This window comes from Brienomyrus brachyistius, chromosome 5, assembly GCF_023856365.1.
Source record: "Brienomyrus brachyistius isolate T26 chromosome 5, BBRACH_0.4, whole genome shotgun sequence".
NCBI classification, from domain to species: domain Eukaryota; kingdom Metazoa; phylum Chordata; class Actinopteri; order Osteoglossiformes; family Mormyridae; genus Brienomyrus; species Brienomyrus brachyistius.
In genome coordinates this window covers 37,129,586-37,148,986 of record NC_064537.1, presented here as the reverse complement: position 1 = coordinate 37,148,986, position 19,401 = coordinate 37,129,586, and the positions used below count along the sequence as shown (strand labels likewise).

The following is a 19,401-nucleotide window of genomic DNA, read 5'->3' as shown; positions in this document are numbered from 1 at the left end:
AAGTAGATTCATCACGAAATACACGACTGACTAGGAGAATAAGAGTAGTGAACATGGTTTGGCAGGCAGTCACAGTCAGAAGAACTAACGTAAGACAGACCATACAAGTTGAGTGCAGACAGCAATGTTTAGGTGACAAACTGCTTTGTAATGCCTCATTAAATATGTGATGTAAGCTTGCTCCATTTACTGCTCCAAATGAGTATTCGACAACTATCAATGTGTTGAGGTTCTTCAGGAGCAACCCTTTTCATCAACTCTTTTCATTAAAAAAAAAAAATCAAATATGTTATTATAAACATATAAACAACATTTGGGAGTTAATGCATAGCCATTTATTTATGATGTCGTAGAGGGTTTTAGATAGCCACACTAATACTGCGACACCCCCTTTTGAGGAATTCATTCTGTCCTTCCATCTTTTAACCACTTTTCCTTGTCAGGGTCACTGGCGGCCCTGGAGCGCATCGCAGGTAGTACAAGCAAAAGTTTGGGCTAAACCCTGGAAGCCAGTCCATCACAGGGTATATATCCTCACACACAGAGGAATGTATTATAATTTCTAACATAAAAACGCAGAACTGATTGTATATTGAATAACATTTTGGTCACTTTCAAAACAATAAATACCTATAATAACAATAATATTCCATCCATCCATCATCTCCCGTTTAGTCCGAGGTCTACTAATAATGCTCTTGTAGAGAAACTTGCAACCTCGTCCTTTTGGTCATTACCCATGGCTCATGATCACAGGTGAGGATATGGGTGTAGATTGGCCATTGAACTGAAATCCTTATCTTATATCTTAACTCCACCTCCTCAGTAACCACAAAACTACAATCAGCAAAGCGATCCACTTGTCAATCTCATGTTCCCTCTTACCACCACTCTTGACCAGGATCAGGACAAGGTAAACATCTTCACTAAGGGCAGAATCTTCCCCCTTATTTGAAAGGGCAATCCACTCTTTTCCAAGAGAGGATAGTGGTGTCTGATTTTGTGGCTGTTGACTCTAATCCCTGCCGCTTCGTACTTTACTTAAAATCGTTCACGTATATGCTGGAAGTCCTGGCTGGAGGAAACCGAAAGCCCAGCATCTGCAGATAGCACTGATGCTGCTTTTAGACTCCCATACCAGACGCCCTTCCATCCATAGATCGCCTTGGTATCCTGCGCATAAAAATCAAAAACAGAACAGGAGAAAAGACTCAACCCTGCCAGCAGGAAATATCCACATTAAACAGCTTTAATTTTGCGCCAGTGCAGACACACATAATATGAAGCAACATAGCATTTATAATCATGTATTAAGTGTTTTTTTCCTGTCGCGTAAAGTTTAACAGTAGATGTAGCATGAATATTCTTCAAAGTAGGTCATGTTGTGGAAACATGAGCATGAATAGCTCGCCATGTTCAGAACGGCAATGCATCCTGAAGATCTGACTTTCAGTTGTACTGTAATAACTACTATTTAATTGCAACAAGTGTTAACAAGATAGACCATTTTACATTTCCAGCTATTTCTTAAGCATGCATCATACTTACATGACTAACCACCAATTGCTACTGGTTCACTCTTCTTTCACATTCAGAAAAATTACCTCATATATCTCAGTGCTCCCATATTCTGTTGCTCTGTGTAGTGCCCTCCTTGATGTTACTTTAATCTGTACTGTGAGATGGGAGGAAAGACACATGCATGGTCTTGTGTTTGCCCCTCAGTAAAATGAAGCCCCCATCCTCTTTTGAGCTTTGTACTATTCCGTTTGAGATCTCCCCCCACCCTTTTTATGGGGCTAGGGTGCTATAGGGAGGACCTTGTAGATTACATTTTTGCACAGGCCTATTTATTGATTTACTGATACAGGTATCAAACTGTTCTTAAAAACAACATCTTGTCTACTATTTGTGTGTGATCATTTTTTGGGGGGTTGGGGGTGCTACCTGGGAGATGTAGAGGTTGACAGATTCAATCATGTGCTTGGTGTGGGGGCTGGAGAGGAATCAACAGTTAAAAGTCCTTAGAGTATGACTATGGTATATGTAAATTACTTAGGACATGAAACACTTCACTTGGGAGCTTACAGATAAATTGAACTCAACAAGCTAAAATCACTGAGATATAGAATAATCATCGGAGACTAGTGAAAGCTTTGATGCAATAATTGGAGAGGCTAGGGGTATGACATGGATCAGGTTAACTTCTACAATTACAATTTAGCTGTAGAACTTTATAGAAGTGATTGTATTGTATCTCATATATTTGCATGTCTCTCATCTCTCGATTCTGGTGAATTCTTCTCATTTTTAGTATTTAGATCTTGATCTTAACTATTCATTTGTTTATTTAAAGAGCACTAAAAGCTGGTTTTTAGTTATCCCCATGGGTCATACCACACACCTATCACCACACATCTACTTTGGAAAAAAAGGAAAGCTTTTATTTGCCAGAATATTATGTCAACTATTTGTGGACCTCTCAAAATGCATGTAAGAAGTGACAGCAATGTTAATGTGAAACTGTCACGTATAAGCAGCAGTTAGCATAGACTGTGTAGCTGCCAGATGACCAGGCAAATTCATACAAAATTTCCCTGGAGATTTATTATTAATGTATTTGTTATCAAGTGGAATTGAGTAAAAATGGCAATTAAGCAAATTCAACTGATTCGGTCAGGCCTTTTTCACATGCAGAGAAATAATGTTCCTTTTGTAATTTGGGATGAATTTACATAATAATGTTTGCAGTAGGGGGCGGCATGGTGGTGCAGTGGTTAGCACTGTTGCCTCACACCTCTGGGACCCGGGTTCGAGTCGCCGCCTGGGTTACATGTGTGTGTGGAGTTTGCATGTTCTCCCCATGTCCTCGTGGGGTTTTCTCCGGTTTCCCCCCGCAGTCCAAAAACATGCTGAGGCTAATTGGACTTGCTAAATTGCCCATAGGTGTGCATGGTGTGTGAGTGTGCCCTACGATGGGCTGGCCCCCCATCCTGGGTTGTTCCCTGCCTCGTGCCCATCGCTTCCGGGATAGGCTTCGGACCCCCCGCGACCCAGTAGTATAAGCGGTTTGGAAAATGGATGGATGTTTGCAGTAAATTTATGTCTAAACGATTTTCCTCCTTTAAATGCATATGACTTAAAAATTAGGTAAATTTGCAATTTACAGTAATATTTTCCACTGGGACACTGATACAGGGAGTCAGTGACACACTGGATCGAGGTAAAATAACAATAATGTCTCACATCTCAAGCACTGCGTTACATCTGAGTGCCAGTGAGACGCCCGAAGCATGACCACAGAGGCTGCATGTAGAACTGCTGCTCACATTTTACTCCTTTATAACCATGGATTTTTGCTAAACCAGTTTTAGATTAAGCATCTTGATCAAGGCATAAGACAATAGCAATAAGTTCAGTCCAATGAGACTGAACCCTGCAGCTTTTAGCGGAGCATGACGATATTGTACTATATTGTACCGAATGATACGTCAAGTATAACTGTAAAGCCTGAATATGGACCGACATGGCCCATAGACAGAGAAAAGCTGGCCCATAGAGAAATTGGTTGCTTGGTGTGAATGTTACATAACATTCACTGAGACTCCACCTTCCCATCAGGCAGATTGCACAACATTTTTAGAAGAATACTGAAAGTGTGACCGTATTCACACCATTTCCAAAAACAAATCTTGAAATATCAAAAAAGTGACATGATCCATGTTACATTGTGGAAAAATAGGTTTTCCATGTGAATGAGCCCTATAAATGTGAAATTACTACCATAATTTAAAATCATGTTACCATATCTTGCACTGCATACCATTTGGGCTGTTCCTTGCTTTGTGCTGTGTACTTTTGTAACAAGCTCCAAGTTGAGTACAACACGGACGAGTACGAGATGAGGTTACGGAAGTTAGGTGTTACGGAAGATGGGTGGTAGTTTGGATGGCTTTTGCTAATTTCTGTCCTCTGGTGGACAACAAATGAATTGCAAGGAAACCTATGTGCTAAATGAAACTAATTGAGGCTTATAATGCAATGTCATATCAAAAGAATTCAGTGGCGAGCCAAATTCCTTTAAATACATTTACCCTTAAATAAGCTTTAAGGTTACAAAATGTTTTTAACAAAAATGCATTTCAATGTCTTGGCATGACTACAGGCTCTCATTTTAATGCTGGGTCCAGCTGCTACAAATCAGGGTTGGTTTTCCATTTTAACTATAAAGAACCACAAAACTATGAAACAATCAAAAAACAAATTGATCCTATAAAATCTTCATGTTTCTGTGGTAATAAATATATCACTTAAATGTTGTGGCATTTAGGATTAGATTTTCCAACAATTTTCTAATATTTATTTTTAAAATCTCATATAATTTCTAAAACTATAAGCATAAACTGCAACTGTACTACTGTTTCCTGATCTACAAATCTTTTGGTTACAAAGATTTAAATAGGCTACTACTGTAATTGTTTACAAATACAGAAAATGGTTGTTGGTTTGTATTTCAAAAACAAAACAGAAGACAGTGGTGTTGAGGCTTCCATGCTACATTTCTAAATGTACATGAAGATATTTTTTACCAACTAGTTATGCAACAGAAAAAAAGTATTCAAGTATGGAATAAAGTATTTAATTATTTTCCTCTACTGGACAGCATAATTCAATGTCAAAAACAAAACCAGAGTCACTTTACTACAAATTTAAATAATCTCTTAAATTTCTGACACAGAGGAAAGTCTATGTCTATATATCTGGCAAGATCCACCCCCCCCCCCCCCCCATAAACATAAAAATGCAATGCGGCAGTTTTACACCTGTGTTGTCCCAGGCATGCCAGGAACCTCTTCTCCTTGACCTATTACAGAAATATGTAATCGAGTGTCTGCCAAATAAAGGCTGCATTTATTTTGACTGGAGATAAATCACTGACTAATGGCCATCTCACATTTGACCAAAATGCAGACGCTCACTTTGGGATCCCTATTCAGTGTTACTTCTGGCATTACACAGCAGTTAAACCTAGAGGTGTCCACTCCCATCTCTGTTCCTGCACTTACATTGTAAAGCATAGGGGTGTAAGGGCTGTTTTACTCATACCATAACCTTCGATTTTGGCTACAGCAATCATTAAAGACCTCACACACCCACATGGAACAAATAGGATGGGTGAACTTACAGTACTCCATAATAAAATAAAATGATTCTACACTACTGTAAATATTATGGTGGGATATAGATTTAGGGGAGGAAATCAGGGGTGGGTAGTGTGCCATTCACAAAAAGGAGATGGCACAGACTTCTGCTTCCACAGTTACAGGATGACACAAGGTGGACGGCTCTTGGTGATCTTTTCCACTGGCTTTCCCTCCAGTGCTTTCTGTAGAGCATCCATTATCTAATACAAGATAAAAAGCATTTAAATACACAAAATGCATTCCAATCATATTCACTAATTCCGATCTCCATCTTGAAGACATGGACATGGCTGGTACTTTTGTGGCAGCCACCAAAAAAATAAGACGACTCACATCATCTTCGTATGGGAAACCACCGGTTTCCATCTTCGAGAAGATCAGCTGTCCATTGATCTCGATCTCGAAGCTACCTGAGAAAAGAAGCAGACATCGCTCAGCTGCGGCCGCTGAGACGGCGAGCGACGGCAGTAACGGCATTCCCGGTGACTCCCCTTACCCAGCCTCCCCACGAAGCCTGACACCTCCGCATCAGGGAACTCGGCGATGACGACCCGCGCAAGCTCCTGATAGCGGGGCTCGTATCCTCATCCTCCACTGGAGAAGATGAAGAGGCGGAAGAAGGACTGGGGTGAGACAATCAAACGGAAGCCACGCAGCACGGCGGTATACGATGTCAAAGCGAAGCATTCACTGCGAACCGTATCGCTCACACGCTACCAACCAGTGCAAATACTAACTACACGCACACTAAAACAAGGTCCCCCTACACACAGCGCGGAATTAAAATCACTCATTCCTTTCGCATTCACTATAATTCACTATATTCACTATAATTAAGCAGGAAGCAGGTGGTTTAAAGTCACTGTCGCCTATTCAACAATGATTTGGCACATTAATACGTAAACTCGCTAACGACGGTGCGCTCGGCCTTGTAATGTACGTGTAATGAAAATTGCCGAAACAGTTCTGAAAAAAGGGCAACATTGTCTTAAATTTATGTTCGACTCGCAAAAACTTACCAGTATTCCACTTGGACTTTTACCCCCATGATTTTGGATGATTCTAATTAGCTTAGCCAGCTAACAACCCGCCTCACTTCCCGTTTGTTTTCTACGGAATTACTCACTGTGCCGCTTCCGCCCCCTTCCGGAGAAGTCATGCATGGAGATTTTATAAACGCTGGCTGGGGGTCAATCACACAGACAGCTACTGCGATACATGGATGGCGGCTGGGGCGGTGCACAGTACATGGGCGAAGACTAGGGCGGTGCACGGTGCATGGCCGGGGCGGCGCAGAGATTTGGCACTACGGTATACGCATGAAGCGAAAAAAAGTATATATATCCATCCATCCATTTTCCAAACCGCTTATCCTACTGGGTCGCGGGGGGTCCGGAGCCTATCCCGGAAGCAATGGGCACGAGGCAGGGAACAACCCAGGATGGGGGACCAGCCCATCGCAGGGCACACTCACACTTTCAGTTGTACTGTAATAACTACTATTTAATTGCAACAAGTGTTAACAAGATAGACCATTTTACATTTCCAGCTATTTCTTAAGCATGCATCATACTTACATGACTAACCACCAATTGCTACTGGTTCACTCTTCTTTCACATTCAGAAAAATTACCTCATATATCTCAGTGCTCCCATATTCTGTTGCTCTGTGTAGTGCCCTCCTTGATGTTACTTTAATCTGTACTGTGAGATGGGAGGAAAGACACATGCATGGTCTTGTGTTTGCCCCTCAGTAAAATGAAGCCCCCATCCTCTTTTGAGCTTTGTACTATTCCGTTTGAGATCTCCCCCCACCCTTTTTATGGGGCTAGGGTGCTATAGGGAGGACCTTGTAGATTACATTTTTGCACAGGCCTATTTATTGATTTACTGATACAGGTATCAAACTGTTCTTAAAAACAACATCTTGTCTACTATTTGTGTGTGATCATTTTTTGGGGGGTTGGGGGTGCTACCTGGGAGATGTAGAGGTTGACAGATTCAATCATGTGCTTGGTGTGGGGGCTGGAGAGGAATCAACAGTTAAAAGTCCTTAGAGTATGACTATGGTATATGTAAATTACTTAGGACATGAAACACTTCACTTGGGAGCTTACAGATAAATTGAACTCAACAAGCTAAAATCACTGAGATATAGAATAATCATCGGAGACTAGTGAAAGCCTGCGATGGGCTGGCCCCCCATCCTGGGTTGTTCTCTGCCTCATGCCCATTGCTTCCGGGATAGGCTCCGGACCCCCCGCGACCCAATAGGATAAGCGGTTTGGAAAATGGATGGATGGATGGATGGACTAGTGAAAGCTTTGATGCAATAATTGGAGAGGCTAGGGGTATGACATGGATCAGGTTAACTTCTACAATTACAATTTAGCTGTAGAACTTTATAGAAGTGATTGTATTGTATCTCATATATTTGCATGTCTCTCATCTCTCGATTCTGGTGAATTCTTCTCATTTTTAGTATTTAGATCTTGATCTTAACTATTCATTTGTTTATTTAAAGAGCACTAAAAGCTGGTTTTTAGTTATCCCCATGGGTCATACCACACACCTATCACCACACATCTACTTTGGAAAAAAAGGAAAGCTTTTATTTGCCAGAATATTATGTCAACTATTTGTGGACCTCTCAAAATGCATGTAAGAAGTGACAGCAATGTTAATGTGAAACTGTCACGTATAAGCAGCAGTTAGCATAGACTGTGTAGCTGCCAGATGACCAGGCAAATTCATACAAAATTTCCCTGGAGATTTATTATTAATGTATTTGTTATCAAGTGGAATTGAGTAAAAATGGCAATTAAGCAAATTCAACTGATTCGGTCAGGCCTTTTTCACATGCAGAGAAATAATGTTCCTTTTGTAATTTGGGATGAATTTACATAATAATGTTTGCAGTAGGGGGCGGCATGGTGGTGCAGTGGTTAGCACTGTTGCCTCACACCTCTGGGACCCGGGTTCGAGTCGCCGCCTGGGTTACATGTGTGTGTGGAGTTTGCATGTTCTCCCCATGTCCTCGTGGGGTTTTCTCCGGTTTCCCCCCGCAGTCCAAAAACATGCTGAGGCTAATTGGACTTGCTAAATTGCCCATAGGTGTGCATGGTGTGTGAGTGTGCCCTACGATGGGCTGGCCCCCCATCCTGGGTTGTTCCCTGCCTCGTGCCCATCGCTTCCGGGATAGGCTTCGGACCCCCCGCGACCCAGTAGTATAAGCGGTTTGGAAAATGGATGGATGTTTGCAGTAAATTTATGTCTAAACGATTTTCCTCCTTTAAATGCATATGACTTAAAAATTAGGTAAATTTGCAATTTACAGTAATATTTTCCACTGGGACACTGATACAGGGAGTCAGTGACACACTGGATCGAGGTAAAATAACAATAATGTCTCACATCTCAAGCACTGCGTTACATCTGAGTGCCAGTGAGACGCCCGAAGCATGACCACAGAGGCTGCATGTAGAACTGCTGCTCACATTTTACTCCTTTATAACCATGGATTTTTGCTAAACCAGTTTTAGATTAAGCATCTTGATCAAGGCATAAGACAATAGCAATAAGTTCAGTCCAATGAGACTGAACCCTGCAGCTTTTAGCGGAGCATGACGATATTGTACTATATTGTACCGAATGATACGTCAAGTATAACTGTAAAGCCTGAATATGGACCGACATGGCCCATAGACAGAGAAAAGCTGGCCCATAGAGAAATTGGTTGCTTGGTGTGAATGTTACATAACATTCACTGAGACTCCACCTTCCCATCAGGCAGATTGCACAACATTTTTAGAAGAATACTGAAAGTGTGACCGTATTCACACCATTTCCAAAAACAAATCTTGAAATATCAAAAAAGTGACATGATCCATGTTACATTGTGGAAAAATAGGTTTTCCATGTGAATGAGCCCTATAAATGTGAAATTACTACCATAATTTAAAATCATGTTACCATATCTTGCACTGCATACCATTTGGGCTGTTCCTTGCTTTGTGCTGTGTACTTTTGTAACAAGCTCCAAGTTGAGTACAACACGGACGAGTACGAGATGAGGTTACGGAAGTTAGGTGTTACGGAAGATGGGTGGTAGTTTGGATGGCTTTTGCTAATTTCTGTCCTCTGGTGGACAACAAATGAATTGCAAGGAAACCTATGTGCTAAATGAAACTAATTGAGGCTTATAATGCAATGTCATATCAAAAGAATTCAGTGGCGAGCCAAATTCCTTTAAATACATTTACCCTTAAATAAGCTTTAAGGTTACAAAATGTTTTTAACAAAAATGCATTTCAATGTCTTGGCATGACTACAGGCTCTCATTTTAATGCTGGGTCCAGCTGCTACAAATCAGGGTTGGTTTTCCATTTTAACTATAAAGAACCACAAAACTATGAAACAATCAAAAAACAAATTGATCCTATAAAATCTTCATGTTTCTGTGGTAATAAATATATCACTTAAATGTTGTGGCATTTAGGATTAGATTTTCCAACAATTTTCTAATATTTATTTTTAAAATCTCATATAATTTCTAAAACTATAAGCATAAACTGCAACTGTACTACTGTTTCCTGATCTACAAATCTTTTGGTTACAAAGATTTAAATAGGCTACTACTGTAATTGTTTACAAATACAGAAAATGGTTGTTGGTTTGTATTTCAAAAACAAAACAGAAGACAGTGGTGTTGAGGCTTCCATGCTACATTTCTAAATGTACATGAAGATATTTTTTACCAACTAGTTATGCAACAGAAAAAAAGTATTCAAGTATGGAATAAAGTATTTAATTATTTTCCTCTACTGGACAGCATAATTCAATGTCAAAAACAAAACCAGAGTCACTTTACTACAAATTTAAATAATCTCTTAAATTTCTGACACAGAGGAAAGTCTATGTCTATATATCTGGCAAGATCCACCCCCCCCCATAAACATAAAAATGCAATGCGGCAGTTTTACACCTGTGTTGTCCCAGGCATGCCAGGAACCTCTTCTCCTTGACCTATTACAGAAATATGTAATCGAGTGTCTGCCAAATAAGGGCTGCATTTATTTTGACTGGAGATAAATCACTGACTAATGGCCATCTCACATTTGACCAAAAATGCAGACGCTCACTTTGGGATCCCTATTCAGTGTTACTTCTGGCATTACACAGCAGTTAAACCTAGAGGTGTCCACTCCCATCTCTGTTCCTGCACTTACATTGTAAAGCATAGGGGTGTAAGGGCTGTTTTACTCATACCATAACCTTCGATTTTGGCTACAGCAATCATTAAAGACCTCACACACCCACATGGAACAAATAGGATGGGTGAACTTACAGTACTCCATAATAAAATAAAATGATTCTACACTACTGTAAATATTATGGTGGGATATAGATTTAGGGGAGGAAATCAGGGGTGGGTAGTGTGCCATTCACAAAAAGGAGATGGCACAGACTTCTGCTTCCACAGTTACAGGATGACACAAGGTGGACGGCTCTTGGTGATCTTTTCCACTGGCTTTCCCTCCAGTGCTTTCTGTAGAGCATCCATTATCTAATACAAGATAAAAAGCATTTAAATACACAAAATGCATTCCAATCATATTCACTAATTCCGATCTCCATCTTGAAGACATGGACATGGCTGGTACTTTTGTGGCAGCCACCAAAAAAATAAGACGACTCACATCATCTTCGTATGGGAAACCACCGGTTTCCATCTTCGAGAAGATCAGCTGTCCATTGATCTCGATCTCGAAGCTACCTGAGAAAAGAAGCAGACATCGCTCAGCTGCGGCCGCTGAGACGGCGAGCGACGGCAGTAACGGCATTCCCGGTGACTCCCCTTACCCTGCCTCCCCACGAAGCCTGACACCTCCGCATCAGGGAACTCGGCGATGACGACCCGCGCAAGCTCCTGATAGCGGGGCTCGTATCCTCATCCTCCACTGGAGAAGATGAAGAGGCGGAAGAAGGACTGGGGTGAGACAATCAAACGGAAGCCACGCAGCACGGCGGTATACGATGTCAAAGCGAAGCATTCACTGCGAACCGTACCGCTCACACGCTACCAACCAGTGCAAATACTAACTACACGCACACTAAAACAAGGTCCCCCTACACACAGCGCGGAATTAAAATCACTCATTCCTTTCGCATTCACTATAATTCACTATATTCACTATAATTAAGCAGGAAGCAGGTGGTTTAAAGTCACTGTCGCCTATTCAACAATGATTTGGCACATTAATACGTAAACTCGCTAACGACGGTGCGCTCGGTCTTGTAATGTACGTGTAATGAAAATTGCCGAAACAGTTCTGAAAAAAGGGCAACATTGTCTTAAATTTATGTTCGACTCGCAAAAACTTACCAGTATTCCACTTGGACTTTTACCCCCATGATTTTGGATGATTCTAATTAGCTTAGCCAGCTAACAACCCGCCTCACTTCCTGTTTGTTTTCTACGGAATTACTCACTGTGCCGCTTCCGCCCCCTTCCGGAGAAGTCATGCATGGAGATTTTATAAACGCTGGCTGGGGGTCAATCACACAGACAGCTACTGCGATACATGGATGGCGGCTGGGGCGGTGCACAGTACATGGGCGAAGACTAGGGCGGTGCACGGTGCATGGCCGGGGCGGCGCAGAGATTTGGCACTACGGTATACGCATGAAGCGAAAAAAAAAGTATATATATCCATCCATCCATTTTCCAAACCGCTTATCCTACTGGGTCGCGGGGGGTCCGGAGCCTATCCCGGAAGCAATGGGCACGAGGCAGGGAACAACCCAGGATGGGGGACCAGCCCATCGCAGGGCACACTCACACACCATTCACTCTCACATGCATTCCTACGGGCAATTTAGCAAGTCCAATTAGCCTCAGCATGTTTTTGGACTGGGGGGGGGGGGGGGGGGGAACCGGAGTACCCGGAGGAAACCCCACGACGACATGGGGAGAACATGCATACTCCACACACACTTAAGCAAGATATATAGCTTGGCTGTTGAACGTGAAGTGCACATCCAAACACTGAAATTTATCACAATTATTGAAAGAGTTTACAAAGGAAAACTGCATATAAAGCTAACTTTACCGCGGTGTTGGTTTAAACTCGAACCCGCTTTCTGGAATATTTCGCTATAGATCCGCATATCCCCACTTATACATCATCAAGCCAGAAAACCCGGGAGCTACACCCGAAAGTGGTTTAACTATGACACGGCGGTAAAGTTATAGCTTTATATTCAGTGATAAGGATGTAATATCTTCCAACAAAAGCAAGCAACGCAATCTGATATTTAACATTTCAATGTTTGTGTGCACTTCACGTTCAGCAGCCCAGCTGTCTTGCTTACGTGCAGTACGTTACAGCCAGCGAACGGACACAGTACAATTATTAATAAATAAGTACAAATAATATGACAGTTACATAGTGTAGAATGTCCCCATAGCACACTTAACTGGAAATGTCTGAATAGCTTAGGTTTATACTTATTAGTCTTTTAATTCTATCTTTTGTACTTTAAACTGACACAGTACAGTTACTATTGGAAAAGTATCGGGACCCTGACCTCTTATGTGCTCCGCAATAACCAATAACGGTTGTTTTGCTTAAAAATCACAGATTTTCACATAATTCACGCTTTTAGAAAGTATTTTTTCGTAATTGTTAATCACTGCATTCTGTACTGCAGTTTCCGCGGTAGAAGGCTGGACCCCTGTACAGTTAACAATCTCTTCTGCAAATAACCCAGCAAACATTTTTCGGTGCGGGAACGTTCCCAAGGTCACGTAAGCGAACGACCCGCTAACGTAATTCAGGAAAGTTTTCTTAACGTTCCCGGAAGGTTCGTTTTTGAGAAACTGTACGGGTCGTGGAACGTTCTCCAAACGTTCGTAGGATATTCCCCGGTTCGCGGTAAATATACAAAATGTATATTAAAATGTGGCATTGGCTAGTTTTTTCTAATTATTCTTTATATCTTACCGGGTTTCCTCACGGCACAGCAATTACAGGATATGTAGTGTTTTTTTCATGGGCTGCCCTGCTCTGCTGCCACTACAGCAACCACATATTGTTGAAAGTAAAGTCCGTGTAACGTTTATAAGTTCAATTTTCTATGCACAGACGGATATTTGGAGTTCAAATATCCAAAGTTGACATTATGAAATTACTGCTCCTGGACTCAAATAAGTCAATATTGTAGTGATTCTCTCCCCAGTTCCAGACGAGGATTAGTAAAACACCGAACCAGCCCACCAAAATTACTAAAAGTCCAAAATAATCCCAAAAAAATATACAAATGTAAAACAATTTATAACGAATTATCAGAACTACAGAGGAAACGTACCCAGAAAAGCACCAGTTCAGCTTAACTACATTTATAGGGTAGATGCCGGCTGTTATTTCCCACCTCTGGAATTTAGATCACTGGGTCACAGAGGTTGATAACTGAGTTATCCCTGCAACAAAAGGGAAAACGTGTACATAACAAAACATCAGAAACTTAAATTAAACATTTCGCTTAGTTTGTTCAAATGTGTTTTTATTATACAACATATGCATTACACATTTATATATTTATAATGATTGATACCAAAATACATTTAAAATAAGTTAATAAAATAACACTGTAACGAAATGGTTGGAGCCGAGGGGTCACTGCAACCAAAATGAACATTTCAAGTACCCCGGCCCTAACAGATGTAATCTCACTCTAAAGTCTAAACATTCGCTGAAACTTTAGAACCCTGCGTGTCATATTTTTTCTTCTAGTATTATAACATTAACATGATAATACGTTTTTAATGGTCATGTATGATTAAATATAAGTGCAGGAAACATCATGTTGAAGCTCATTGCTACTAGTTAATTAGAGTTTCATATAATTCTCTCAGAAATCCTGTCAGGTGAGCATTTCTTAGTTACGTTAAAAGTGAAATATGTCAATCAAATAGTAAAAAAACGCCTTAGAAATCCTGTCAGATTAGTGCGGGTAATGGTTAAAAATGTTACATGAAATCTTCTCAGAAATAATTTAATATAATATGACAAACATAGTTAGACATTTTACACAACAATTACATCACCCGTCTCTAAGCCGCTGCTTCCCCCAACGACGAGTCGTCCGCGAGCGCACGTCGTGTTTTTCACATTTGGCGCCCTAAGCACTAGGCGCGTGCGTTCTGTATCAGGGACCAATCGATTAAGTTCATGTGTCAAGTACTGCTGGAATACCCGGATGTGCTCTCGTTTATTGGATTTAATAGAGTACACACTGGAGACAATTTTAATGGGCATTCAAATTTAGAGATCAGTGTTGATAGACACACCACAGCACACAGTGCACGACAACGAAATGTGTCTTCTGCATTTAATCCATATGTCCTAAAGGTTATTTTATGGTTCTATAAAAAATAACCTCAAGGGAACATTCACAGAACGTTCCTAAAAGGATTCAAAAACGTAACCTTAGTAGAACCTTCAGGAAACATTCCCTAAAGGTTCTCCCACGGTTCCACAAAATGTGATCTTTAGAGAACGTTCTATGTGAATAAAGTCACATTTTGTGGAACCTTTTTAGAATCTTCTCTAAAAGTCGGAACCTTCGGGGAACCTTTAGGGAACGTTTCCTGAAAGTTCCGTGTTTGATGGGGAAGTAAGCTAAAGGAAATAGTGTATACTGTATTGGAAATAATGTCTACATAAATTTATCCTGTGCGCACAGATAGCAATTGTAGTTTATTCGCTTCGCTTGAGGCTTATTTCCTATTCTGTAAAAGTTATATCTGCTTACTTAGAGACATACTTTTTGCCACGACCCAACGCCAACCCCCGAATCAGGTGACTCTTAATTGCTTTCCTCTCTGCGGTTTCCCATTATGCCTCTTTACACTCCAGTCCTTAGATAAACCCTGTTCGCTGTGCCACCTATATCCTCCAAACATGGTTTTAAAATTTGGTTTTAGAATTTTGTTTATATGCTTATTAAAATATTTCCGTTTCACTATTCCTATTGTATTATTTCTATTTACTTTTATTCGTGTTTTTGTGTTGTACTGTCATGATTGTACGTTTAATATATTTTTAATTGTTTACGTCATTCATCTGCCAAAAGTATTCCTTGTACTATTTGTAGCCGGCGAATAACGAACACTAAATAAAAACTGCGAGGACATAGAAATTTGTCATGCGACTTTTTTTTACTGTGTAAAATATGTGGAACAAGACGAAGGTTGTACATTTTATTTGTATTTTATAATTCAAAACATTTTTTGTCAATGTGATGATTACAGTTTATGGCGATGATAGTTGGAAGATTGATGGATGGATGGATGGATGGATGGATGGACAATTTGATATAGTGAATATTACTTTTATCGTTAAGAATAAATGATTGCGCTTATTACGCTTTATCATTTGATTAACAAATTGACTGAGATATGTAGATAGACACATTTATAGCCTACAGGGGGCAGCATCCGCTACCTGGAAATGATTATTCCTTTAAATGCAAGGCAGGCAACCCTATTCCTGCAATGTCAGAGAAGCCTGTGATTTCTGCTTCACCCATAACTTTGAAAGTTTAATCAAGTCTGTTATTATATTAAATTAATGTAGATGTTTATGTAATGCTCAATATTTCAATGTTTTGATGGTGAATTCCAAGGTCACCTGTAATGAAATATTGAAACCACGTAAGTCCAAAACAGCAATATGAAATGCATTATTTAACTTTCTATAACTGATATTTGTAACCACAGAACACTTTTCAATTAATAATTTTCCAGAAATTACATTATAATTTTGATGAATAGGCAATAAACTTATAAAAGATAGATGGAAGATCTTTCTGGGTCAACACAATAACATGTACAAAGTATGTCAAAATGGTTGCGCGCTTTAGAAATATTACAGAAAATAATTTAGTACGGAATCTTAAAAGAAATATTACTTGGAAGCAGATTGACGCTCCCTGTAACTCCTCCCAGGCACATGCTATTGTCCTGAGGAATTCTAACAGAACAATCTCTCTTTCTGCACTCTCCTCTTTGCTGATCACAGAAGAAGAGAATTCAGTAGCTTTCCGCTGATGTCATTACTGACCAGAGCTCCATGTTTCTTGTTTGAACCTAGGCTTTGGCATGATGCTTTAAATGGGACGCTGTGTCTTATCAAAGGCCGGAGGTTGCTTGGGGCCACTCCAGTGACTGTTATTCAGATGAAGGAGTGTTGCCTTGTGGGTAATCATGGGGTATTTGTCCCTGTTCCAGCTTTCCAGCCTTCCCTGTCTCTTCTCTCTCTTGGTTTATTCCACACAGACAAGTACACGAATAAAGGTCTCTGTTTCAAGCTTCGGTCTGTTGTAATCCAACAATAATATCAAAGATAATCAAGATTAATTCTGATTTTAAAACTTAGCAGAAAATTATGAATTTCTGAAGAGCAGAAGCAAAAAATTGATATATGCAGGGAACTTTCATACAAGGGTGTACCTCTAGGGGCCTCGACCAACTATGAATAATAACATTTTTATGCAATCATCAAGCATCAAAAAGTGCAATGCTGGGTTCCATTTTGTACCCAATATGGGATATGATTTGTCCTATATTTTCATGGCTGAACCAAAATACAATTTATTACGAATTAATTGTTCCCAACCCCCCACCCCCCAGCCAATAACTACACCATGGTAACAAATAGTCAGGGGCCCTCTGACAACTGAAATAGTCTAGGGGCCTCTGAGCATGCTAATGTGCATGAGTCTGTGTCTATGTGTGTTTGTATGCTGGAAGGTGCCGCATCATTCAGCTTTAGATGCCTGCACCTCCCCCGAGGGCTAAGTCACCTGACCTCACTGCCCCTGAATAGAGATGAGTTCAGTGGGAGCGAGCATGCGGCACCAGCAAGAGCAGCTCCACGCTGATGCGTCATGGTGAATTTCAATGTGACGGCTGTGAGGCATGCAGCGGGGCCTGCAGTAAGCTCGCCTCGTGCCCCACTGCACTACCCGGCGCCTTGGCTCAATGTCAGGCATGCTCTTTTGGTGACGTGACCTTTCTGTACTCCCAGCACTGCAGGGGCAGAAATGCTCTGACACGGGGCGGCATCTCTTCGTTTCTCTGGCATTTCACACTTCTTTGTTTGTGACTTGGCTGTGTGAAAATACCCACCAGTGGCAATCCTCCAGTTGGCTATTGCCTTCTCTAATCAGTGCTGTACTCTTTATATCCCTGGAATGGTCACTGCAGAGCAGGAACAGAGAAACAACAGTGAAATCCTTCAGCTTCTCCTGCGTTTCTTAATAGCGATGAATAGAAATGATTTGATCCCCCCCCAGTGGCCATTGCAGGGTGAAGAAAAAAAAAGCAGGTTTCCTCTTCGTATTACAGCGAGTGGCTCTTACCCTTAATAAGTGCGATACTGGCGTAAAGCCATTCCATCATTTCCTGTAAGGCCTGGGTTATACCTTGCGTCATCCAGGTGTCAGTTACATAAAGATACAGAGAACATAAATGCCAGCCTGAGGTTTTATTTGGTTTGCAAATGATGGGTGAAGCAATTCAATATGAGATGGCGCTTTGTCTGCAAATGTGTTCTGTTTGTCCAGACAAAAATAAAAAATTCTGCTCTGTCACATCTGCTGTTTCTTCTATCTATCTATCTATCTATCTATCTATCTATCTATCTATCTATCTATCTATCTATCTATCTATCTATAGGCCACTAATATGCTCATTAGCAATATGTACATATAATTACTTGAAGAAACAGAAGAAATCATTTTTCATATATATTGTCAAAGAAAATTATGTTTAGCTGTATGCTGGTGGTGAAAATTAATAAATACATGGCATGGGTGGGCTGCCCCTGAGGAGAGGTCTGGGAACTGGAGCGGTGTTCATCTAGGCATCCAACAAGATCTCAGTAACTTTTTGGAGAATGGAAGAAATTCTTGTTATTTTTTATTGTCTTGATGTTAATTTGCATATGTTCTAATGTTATTGTTGTTCTAAAGAAATGCACACTTACTGCCCAGATAAATAGCTTTAAACCTTTTTGTTGACTGGGACTTTTGCCCAGTGCTGTACTTGTGTGCCTGCATTTGCATTTTTGTGTTTATGTACATGTCTGCATGTGCTTAACCACATAACGATTGTTTCCCATAGTTCCCGCTCTTTCCCTCGTCTTGTGCTGCTGCCCAATGTGGACAATTGTTCACTGTGTGCCCTAAATATTCTCCTTTATTACCAGTGTCTGACTCAAGAGCCCCGATCTCTGGCAGCCCAGAACTGTACAGAGTTCAGAAGCACAAAACTACACATGTCCTGTTGTGTTCAGATGGGGAAAAGAGCGGGAAAGAGGGCAGCCTCCCAATTCTGCTGAATAGGTGTGTGATGCAGCACCCTAAGACACAGTCAGTTGTACAGAGTGGCCCAGCTAACTGTACTGACCATCGGCACTGGAGTATCCCAAGGGTGCACACTCCCTCTGTGACTCTTCATAGACAGGCTGACATCACAGGACAGCTCTATAAAAAGTCTCAAATATGCAGATGATAGCACCATCATCTCTGACAACAATGAAACACAATATCACCAAGAGGTGGACTGAACAGTCACCTAGTGCACTGGCAATGACCTCCAGCAAAACGCATGCAGGACCTCTGAGAGTGTTATGGACTTCGGCTATTCACTGAACACTAAAGCTTCACTCCACTGTAGAAAGCTGTGCCAACACACATATCCTTGGTCATGTGGCAGTGACGATTCTGATTCTTTTGTGGATCTGACTAGAACGGCGATTCTCAACCCTTTGGGTCACGGCAAGTTCTAAAAGGGTCGCAAAGCAGAGTTGTAAATGTAAGCATTTTAAAACCAGCAAGCTCCTATGCTGGTACACCATCAGATTTCCCAGCCCCAATCCTAGAAGTAACCTATATACTGTACATGGGTCTTGGTTCTGTAAATGCTTAGCGCAAAACTAGCGAACACCCAACCAATCCGAGACGCCAAACCATAGATGCTTAATTTAAAATTCACTGGCACATCCAATCAGATTTGTGCGATAGGCATTAATTGGCATAAATTGCAGAGTGCACTGTGTGCTTGATCATAGCGTTAATGTAAACCTATGCTTAATATAGGGTCGCGGTGAGCTAGCGTCGTAAAAAAACT

General features: G+C 40.9%; 2 protein-coding genes across 2 annotated transcripts; both read right to left on the bottom strand.

Annotated features, from left to right (window-relative positions):
- Positions 1-4,617: 4,617 nt before the first annotated feature.
- LOC125741925 (migration and invasion enhancer 1-like) lies at positions 4,618-6,381 on the bottom strand. The gene is made up of 4 exons (XM_049013459.1): positions 6,224-6,381; positions 5,701-5,798; positions 5,538-5,614; positions 4,618-5,404 (listed from the first exon to the last, which is right to left on the bottom strand). Exons 1-4 carry the CDS (start codon positions 6,250-6,252, stop codon positions 5,321-5,323), a joined length of 288 nt encoding a protein of 95 aa, XP_048869416.1. The 5' UTR covers positions 6,253-6,381; the 3' UTR covers positions 4,618-5,320.
- A 3,608-nt stretch (positions 6,382-9,989) lies between these two features.
- Positions 9,990-11,744, bottom strand: LOC125741924 (migration and invasion enhancer 1-like). Its single transcript, XM_049013458.1, has 4 exons — positions 11,590-11,744; positions 11,067-11,164; positions 10,904-10,980; positions 9,990-10,770 (listed from the first exon to the last, which is right to left on the bottom strand). Exons 1-4 carry the CDS (start codon positions 11,616-11,618, stop codon positions 10,687-10,689), a joined length of 288 nt encoding a protein of 95 aa, XP_048869415.1. The 5' UTR covers positions 11,619-11,744; the 3' UTR covers positions 9,990-10,686.
- Positions 11,745-19,401: the final 7,657 nt, after the last annotated feature.